This window comes from Gorilla gorilla, chromosome 11 (genome assembly GCF_029281585.2).
Source record: "Gorilla gorilla gorilla isolate KB3781 chromosome 11, NHGRI_mGorGor1-v2.1_pri, whole genome shotgun sequence".
Lineage (NCBI taxonomy): Eukaryota > Metazoa > Chordata > Mammalia > Primates > Hominidae > Gorilla > Gorilla gorilla.
This window is the reverse complement of record NC_073235.2, coordinates 138853516-138861802: the sequence shown is the minus strand read 5'-3', so window position 1 is coordinate 138861802 and position 8287 is coordinate 138853516. Positions and strand designations below refer to the sequence as shown.

Sequence of the window (8287 nt, the reverse complement as noted above, 5' to 3'; positions counted from 1 at the left end):
CCTGGCAGAGGAGCTGATCTGGGATTAAGACGTCCCCCGGGGGGCCTTGGGGTTAGAGCGAGAGAAAGAGGAAGAACGCGAAAAAAGAGCTTCAAAGAATCGGGTCGATAAATTCATAAAGATCGATTTATCTTTATCTCCCAATTAAATGTGCTTGTAAGTGATACATAACACACGTCCAACACGGGCCAACTCCCCAACCACTAGCTCCTCGGCGTGAGCTGATTTTTAATGACCGAACTAACAATGCCCTTCTTTCCTTCTCCCCAACCCGGTGCTGTTGGCGGTTCAGGGCTGACGTCTAGACCCGGGAAGTTGAAGCCCGGGCCTTGGAGGCTCGAGGAAGCCCCGCTCGCGCTGGTGCGCTCTGCACGGTCTGCCGTTGTCAAGAAGTGATTCCATTTTTAAAGGGAAGACAAGAGCTGAAAGTTTTTTGTTTGAAAATGGAAGAGGGGATAAGAACGTCCCTAGTTTCCCTCCACCCCAAAATTCCCTTACTTTCAAATTTGGGGGTCTTTACCGTTGTCGAGAACAGGGGAAACATCCTGAGGGGATCGGCTCCATCCTGCAGTTAGCAAAGAGGAACCGCGCGCCCTCGAGTCCTCGCGCTGGAAACCGGGCGGCGGCGCCAGGGTGAGCACTCCTTGCGTTCGCAACGTGCTTAATTAGCGCCTATTTACAAAACGCAGCTTTTATTTGAGCAAACATCATAAAGCTTTCATCAGGATAATCTCACGTTATACAATCTGGAGGCACAGCAACTCCCCCCTTCCTCCCCGAGGATGGAGCAGATAAAGGACTCTCTTTATTATCATAATTATCGTGGTTGTTATTTTGGTGCGCGCTGGCAAAGTGTGTAAATAGGTGCGATGATTAAGAATGTCATGAAAAATGAGAGACGGGATCGCTCACGGGAGGGCCCAGCCCGGGATGGGGGAAGCAGCAGCCTCCCCGCCCCACCCGGAGCGCGGACCTACAGCGAGCAACCCGGCGGGTTTCTGGCGGCGGGCAGGCGCTGCCAGCTCCCAGCCTTCGCCCCGGGGGTGGCTCCGGAGGGCAGAACCCTGCCCCCAACTCCAGGACCCTCGCCCGGACCCCAGGCGCAGCCGGAGCACCCAGCGCTGGAGTGAGCCGCAGGCAGGTTGGTTCCATGGCAAATACAGTAAAAGAAATAAAGCGCCCCCGGCCCAGCCGTGGGGGTGCGGGCCCCGGAGGCTACCCTTCGAGGTGGCCTCGACAAGGCTGCAGGGCCCCAAGGTCCGAGCCTTGGAGGTGCCATCCGCCCCTCTCAAGTTTGCGCGGCACGGGCTAGGCATGCAGGCTCCGGCTCCCCGGCCCGCGCGCTCCAACGGTGGCGCCCGCAGCCCGCTCGAGGCCAGCTTGGATGGAAAGGGCGGGGCCCCGCTTTCGCCCCACCCCCGCCCCGCTCAGCCAATGGCCAGCGGCGCCCAGCCCCACGTGAGGCGAGCCGGGCCAGGCGGCAGGCAAAATGTGAATGAGAAAGAGGAGCGCGATTTAAAGGTGCTGGCTGCGCCCGCCGGAGACAAGTACGCCCGCTTCGCGCGCTCCCCAGCGGCCCGCGGGAGGCGACGGACGGCGGGATAGACGGACGGACGGACGGACGGCAGCTTACCGGGGCCGAGGGCCAAACCCGCGAAGCGCGCGGGCTCCGACGGGCAAGCGGCGGACGGGGGCTCCGGCGAGCCCTCGGGGCCCGGGCGCCCTCTCCACTCCGGGGCGCACGGCCTCACCCCGCACACCCCCTGCACCCGCCCGGCATGCAGCGGGCCCAGGACTGAGGGGCGGAGGCGTCTGCTCTCCGGGTCCCGCTCGGCCCCTGCCCGGCGCTCCCGGCGGTGCTCCCGGCGTCCGGCGGGCTTCCCGGCGGCGGCGCGGCGCGGGGACTTTTCGCCTCTCGCTGGCCTCTACCGAGCGCGTCTATGAGCGCAGCGTTCCCGCCGTCGCTGATGATGATGCAGCGCCCGCTGGGGAGTAGCACCGCCTTCAGCATAGACTCGCTGATCGGCAGCCCGCCGCAGCCCAGCCCCGGCCATTTCGTCTACACCGGCTACCCCATGTTCATGCCCTACCGGCCGGTAGTGCTGCCGCCGCCGCCGCCGCCGCCGCCCGCGCTGCCCCAGGCCGCGCTGCAGCCAGCGCTGCCGCCCGCACACCCTCACCACCAGATCCCCAGCCTGCCCACCGGCTTCTGCTCCAGCCTGGCGCAGGGCATGGCGCTCACCTCTACGCTCATGGCCACGCTCCCCGGCGGCTTCTCCGCGTCGCCCCAGCACCAGGAGGCGGCAGCGGCCCGCAAGTTCGCGCCGCAGCCTCTGCCCGGCGGCGGTAACTTCGACAAGGCGGAGGCGCTGCAGGCTGACGCGGAGGACGGCAAAGGCTTCCTGGCCAAAGAGGGCTCGCTGCTCGCCTTCTCCGCGGCCGAGGCGGTGCAGGCTTCGCTCGGTGAGTCGGCGGCGCGCGCAGCCGGGACGAGGGGGCGGGAGGAGGCGGGGGCGGGCCAGCGCCGGGTTCCCGCGGGAGACCAAGGGGGCGAGGCCGCGCCCCCGCTCGACCCCCGCGGGAGGAGCTGGAGGATGAGGCCCGGCTGTGCCGCTGGGCCTCCGGGGGACATTCAGAGCCGCGCAACAAGCGGGGTCTCGGGAGGGGGAGCATTTAGCGCCCGGCGACCAGCTGCTGCTCTGGACCACATATCTATCTGACGATGCGTTTGGCCGAGGCCGCCTCTGCCGCTCCGCGGTGACCTGGGGTTCCGGGTAGGTTGCAGCCTCTAGGGGAGACGGGTTGGGCTGCGCGTCTCAGCCGTGCGTGTGCCCAGGGGCGCCCAGACTTTTTAAACCCCTTCGCTGGTCTTGCTACCTGTCCGGGAGAAACGGATTGCTGGGAGGCTGTGCCTGTGTGTTTGTGTTGGGGGTGTCTGGTGGGAACTTATAAGGCCACAAAACATCCCTTTGACCATCGTTGTCTGTCTCAAAAAAGACGGTCTGGGATCTGCACGTCCCTACGCCTCCACTCCGGTTAGGAAGCAATTGAGGTTCACTACATTTTCATGGTGGCGGTGGGGGGAGGATGAATCGTGAATCCCCCCATCAGTCCTCAACCAGTCCCCACCCCAGGGACAAAGCGGGCAATCTCTTGGGCCTCGCGCCTCCTGCTACTTCTCCTGACGCTGCCGAGGCTGGGAGGGTGCGGGGGAGGCATGGCGGCCCTTTGAGTGATGGTTCTGGGCAAAGGTCCGTCGCCTGTACTGCCTCCTCTCCTTTGAGCTTTCTCACGCTCCCCCCACCCCTCCTCTACCCCTCAAAGGCCAGGAAATCACAATGTGTTAATGTCATAGAAAGACAATCCGCTAAAGGGTGGGGGGCGGGGGGCGCCGAATGTCCAAGTGACGGTGGGAAGGAGAAAGGAAGGCCAGTGTGCGAAATGTAATAAAATGCCGTTTGGTTTTGCTTTCAGTCGGGGCTGTCCGAGGGCAAGGGAAAGACGAGTCAAAGGTGGAAGACGACCCGAAGGGCAAGGAGGAGAGCTTCTCGCTGGAGAGCGATGTGGACTACAGCTCGGATGACAATCTGACTGGCCAGGCAGCTCACAAGGAGGAAGACCCGGGCCACGCGCTGGAGGAGACCCCGCCGAGCAGCGGCGCCGCGGGCAGCACCACGTCTACGGGCAAGAACCGGCGGCGGCGGACTGCCTTCACCAGCGAGCAGCTGCTGGAGCTGGAGAAGGAGTTCCACTGCAAAAAGTACCTCTCCTTGACCGAGCGCTCACAGATCGCCCACGCCCTCAAACTCAGCGAGGTGCAGGTGAAAATCTGGTTCCAGAACCGACGGGCCAAGTGGAAACGGGTGAAGGCAGGCAATGCCAATTCCAAGACAGGGGAGCCCTCCCGGAACCCTAAGATCGTCGTCCCCATCCCTGTCCACGTCAGCAGGTTCGCTATCAGAAGTCAGCATCAGCAGCTAGAACAGGCCCGGCCCTGAGGGTCCAGAAGGGCCAGGGCCTGGCACCCACCTGGAGAAGCCCCCGCACTCGAGGGAACCCATGGTGGACTCCACTGTGTTTGAAGCAACAAAGTCACAGCCCAACTGTGGCCATCCCAAGCAAATTGAGAATATATTCACTAAATGGGCTTAAAAGACTGCTTTTGAAGGGGCTTACAGCCACACCAGAAGACACGCTAAATATTTATTATACTATCCTACTTTGTACATAAATATCTCTATAGACTGGATCTCAGCTGCAGTATTTTGAAAGTTATAGGACTTAATTACCCAGTAATTTCTCCACTCATTCCAGAAGAAAACAAAACCTCTGCTGTAATCTGCGCGGTTAGCAGCCACCTTTCCATACTTTTCCAAAGGTAAACGTGAAACCCAAGAACAAGCACTGGGGTTTAAACTGATTTTGGTTTGCGTTCTGGCTTTTTGAGTTGACTGAAAAGCAGACATTGTTAGGCAGCCTGGAAATTCGCTTTGCTTTGCTTTGCTTTGCTTTTGCCTGGCTTTGGTTTCCCCTGGGGTTGCCTATCCTATCTGAGCCATGTGAAGCACGTCTCCGTTGTGTTAATTTATTTCAATGTAGCTTATTTTCTTATAAGTTATGACATTTAAACAATTTCAGTCTTGTGAATAATAAAAAGGAGAGAGGGGCGAAAAAAGACCAATCCCTGGGCCTCATAAGTGTGTCCAGAATTTGACCGTCCCGGGCACTGCCAGGGTGTGGCCGGGCAACTGGTCTGGGACCAGTACTGGAGAAACGTCCCCTGAAACAGGTCTCCTTAGGCATCCTGGACTTGAGCCACCCAGCACTTTGCCAGGTTTAAAATAGGAGGGCAAGAGGGCCGATAGGATTACGAATTTAAGAAAACCTAATTCTCACCTTAGAAATCTATCTTCCCCTTTTGCACAGCCTAATCGATACCTAGTAGGCCGGCAAACTTCGGCCAGAGGAGGAGGTGGGTGCCCGGAGGAGGCAAGCGAGTGCGGGTATTGGTGGCTTTGCACAAACTCCTGATGCTCCAAATCGACTACAGCCAGGGAGGAAACGTCTTTCCTTTACAAATATCTCCGGCCCGAAAAGAAGCGGTGCTCGCCTGCCGGCAGAGTGGAGGGCCCATAAATCAGGCTCCGGGCGTTATCTGGCGACAGGAGCAAAAACCCAGCGAGCCCAGCCGGCTTCCCGGCAGCCCTCAGTCGGAGGCGGAGGCTGGCTGGAGCGCCAGCGGCCCCGGCACCTCCCCCTCCGGGCGGGGTCGAGGGGGCGGGACCCGGCCACCGCCCCACCCCAAGGACGCCCCGGTAGTCCGCACCACAAAGGGGGAAAACGGGAGAAGCTACGCACGGGAGCTGGGAGTCGGTCTGCAAGGGACGGGGAGCTGCGCGCCTCCCCATCTCGGTGGGGCGTGCCTGGTCCCCAAGCCCACTCCTGTCCAAACCCCAGCCCTACGCTCAGAGCCCTGTCCGCTCGCTGCCGGACCCCGAAGCGCGCCGCCAGATACTGCGGCGGACAGGCCCAGGGGCGTTCAGCGGGCCAGCGAGTGTGAGCGTGGTGCCACCAAGCCAGCAGCCCGAAGCGCGAGAGAAGCCGGGGCTTCGCCAGCCTCAGCCTTTCGAGTGGGGGAAGGAGGGGAGGCCGGTGAGCCGCTGCGATGCAGCGGCGCTCGGCCCTCGGCGAGGTTCTCAGCCCAAGAAGGGGAAGCGCGGCCAGCCATGGGTTAATACTAATATTGACTTAATTTTTACTACTTACAGGCCGTCACCTCCCCACGGCGGAGGGGCCTGGGGACCAACACCTCCACCCAAACTTCAGGCGCAGGGTGAAGGCTGGGAGCGACCGAGTCACCCTTTCCCGCCGCGTTCCCAACAGTTCCGGTGGCGGAAAATGGCCCAGACTTGGTTTTCGAGCCCAATAAAATAGAAGGGCCAGTCCTCCGAGGGCGTCGGCCGGCTCTGCGGGGCGCCGAGAGCTGCAGAGGCTCCTGGCCGCGCCCCGCCCAGCGCCATGAAGCCTGGCAGGGAGGGGATGGCGCCCGGGTCGCGCCCTGGCCTGGCGCGGGGGTCGCAAGGCCCGGATCCCGCCCGCCAGGAAGCGCTGAGCGCAGGTTGCCGGTGAGCGCCTTCTGCTCGGGGCAGGTACCCACTGGCCACACAACGCTGCTGCAGCATTCGATGCCCGCAGGGACGCCGCCCCCCGACCCACATACCTGAGCCAGTCTGCGCGTGGCTGGGGGCGAAGAGTTTAGCCGGGAAGGTTGGGGAGCTGCGGCCTCTGCCCCGCCGGCACTGCGGGTCGGGGGAAGAGACCCTGGCACTCCCCGCAGATCCTGGAGTGCCCCCCCATCCCCTTCCACCATAACAGGTGTAACCCCACCCGCCTTCTCCAAAAGCCCATGGCAGGGATGAGGGGCAGAGGGACCCGAAGCCTTGACCGCACAAACCTGGCGGGAAAGCGAAGCCCACTAGGAACCGGAGGACGCCGTCAGGAAGCCCCGCTCCTGGGACCGAGCTCCGGGCCCTCCCAGCCTCGAGGTCCTCGCCCTATGGAGGCACGGGGAGGAGAGGGCCCGAGCTCCCCAAGCTGGCCGATGCCGCCCTCCCTCCTGCTCCTCGGGGCGCTGACCCCCTCCCTCCCTAACCCCTGAGCCCCGGGGCGCCCCCGAGAGCCCGGCAGGGAGGCCAGGGCCCGGGAGACAGGCCGAGGGGAGGAAGATAAACAAGCAGCGCTTGATGGCCGCTGTCATCATGGCCGTCATCATGGCTTTCATTTGGCTGCCTAATGAGTCACATCACAGGCAGAGAGAAAAATTGTCAATCGCCCGGGCCCTAATGAATTTTTTTGCAAATTGTAATCAAGCCAGGCCGTCTCAGCTGGCTGATTAATGAGACCCACGAGGCTCGGCCAGCACCTCAGCTTTTTATTCCATCCCGTCCTCCCTGCACTAAATTAACAGCAACTTGTCTGAGCTTCAAATTAACTCCCAATGATTAATTCTGATGGGGGGACCTGAAGAATAGCTTGTTCTAATAGGCTCTGGCCTGAGATGCTGTTGGAAATTAATACACTTCCCCTTTGGCTGCCGGCTTTAATCCAAGGTTGGGTTTTGACATCACTATATTTGTTGTTACAATAAATTCCACTTACATCTGCAGATCAAATAATTACGCTTGGGAGCTCCTTGGACCTGCGCCCCCAGCCATGCACTGGGACGCCTCAGGGCTGCCTGCACCCCGCAGCCACCGACCCAGGCAGAGGTCGGAGGAGGGCCACAAGAACAGTCACTCCACCCAGTGACTGCCCTTGCTCCCTGGCAAGCCAGGCACCCCTGCCCCATTGGAGAACCCAAGGTATGCTGAAAATCCGCAGCCATCTCCCTGTTCTTGGGGCAGGACCCTCTTTAGCTTTGTCCTGGGCCTCAAGCAACTTCCCCTTCCGGAAGGAGCCCAGGACTACCTTCCCAGCAGCCGGGACCACCTGCACTGGAAGCTGCTCAAATCCCAACCTGCGCTGGAATTTTCGAGACTTAGTGCATGCTTGTGCATCCAGCCTTTGCCTCCTGTCTTCAGCCCCATGGGTGGTTCTTTCACAGATGCCTTGTCAGCTAAATGGAGAGCAGGGAGTGGCCTCCCCCCGCCCCCCCAGGCTTTTTTGAGCCCGGGTTTGCCTCAGAGGACATCCTGACTCTGGCTGTCTGTGCGTCTGGCCTTCAGCCTAGGTGCTTGTACAAGCCTGGGCACATCGCTGGTACCTGCATTCCAAGACACCCTTTCTCTCAGGGTCAGCACCCTCTCCCTCTTGTTTCTGTTTGTTTGAGCTTAATGGGCTTAATTATTTCAGCTGCATCTGGTGAAGCTCGCACAGGGCTTCCAAGGCTGCTCCCTCCAGCCCCAGACCTGTCCAGAACAGAGCCCCATGTTATGCCCCATGGCAGGTGGTTCTAGGTGTACTGAAAGCTGGGAGTGACCTTCTAGCTTTCCGGCCTCAGGAGCCTCTGGATCACGCTCTGGTTCTCACCTCGGGGCCTTCCTAGTCCCAAGTGGCTGGAGCCCACGCATTCAGCAGCGCTGGCAGCAGAGACCCTCTCGGGGCCCTCTTCTTTCCCCTGCTGGACTTCAGTGGCGGTGTGGCAGAGTGGCTCGCTCATGCCCAGCCGTGGCTTCCCAGGGAAGGAGGCTCCAGTGCACACACCTATTTCTGTCCCCAGAGACCCCAGGCATCTGCCCAGGCATGCACAGCCAGAGCAGGTGGCCTGCTCCGACCTTCTGGCCGCTGG

General features: G+C 61.3%; 1 protein-coding gene across 3 annotated transcripts; it reads left to right on the top strand.

The window, feature by feature from the left end:
* The first annotated feature begins 1494 nt into the window (after positions 1-1494).
* On the top strand, positions 1495-7221 carry GBX2 (gastrulation brain homeobox 2). 3 transcript variants are annotated; one of them, XR_008677844.2, is made up of 3 exons: positions 1503-2463; positions 3475-4378; positions 5769-7221. XR_008677844.2 is itself a non-coding variant. In XM_019022821.4 (3 exons), the coding sequence occupies exons 1-3, from the start codon at positions 1941-1943 to the stop codon at positions 3581-3583; spliced, it is 669 nt and encodes a 222-aa protein (XP_018878366.1). In that variant the 5' UTR covers positions 1503-1940; the 3' UTR covers positions 3584-4853. The 3 variants fall into 3 exon arrangements, 2 of the variants coding, with proteins under 2 accessions (XP_004033454.1, XP_018878366.1); XM_019022821.4 differs by lacking the exon at positions 5769-7221 and adding an exon at positions 2738-2774 and having other exon boundaries at positions 3475-4853; XM_004033406.5 differs by lacking the exon at positions 5769-7221 and having other exon boundaries at positions 1495-2463; positions 3475-4850.
* The last annotated feature ends 1066 nt before the right edge of the window (positions 7222-8287 follow it).

Bases quoted from the DNA above. Each gene is read 5' to 3' on its own strand.
- GBX2 (XM_004033406.5), top strand. From the start codon at position 1,941: ATGAGCGCAGCGTTCCCGCCGTCGCTGATGATGATGCAGCGCCCGCTG. The intron at 2,464-3,474 runs GTGAGTCGGCGG...TTTTGCTTTCAG, and splicing joins GGCGGTGCAGGCTTCGCTCG to TCGGGGCTGTCCGAGGGCAA.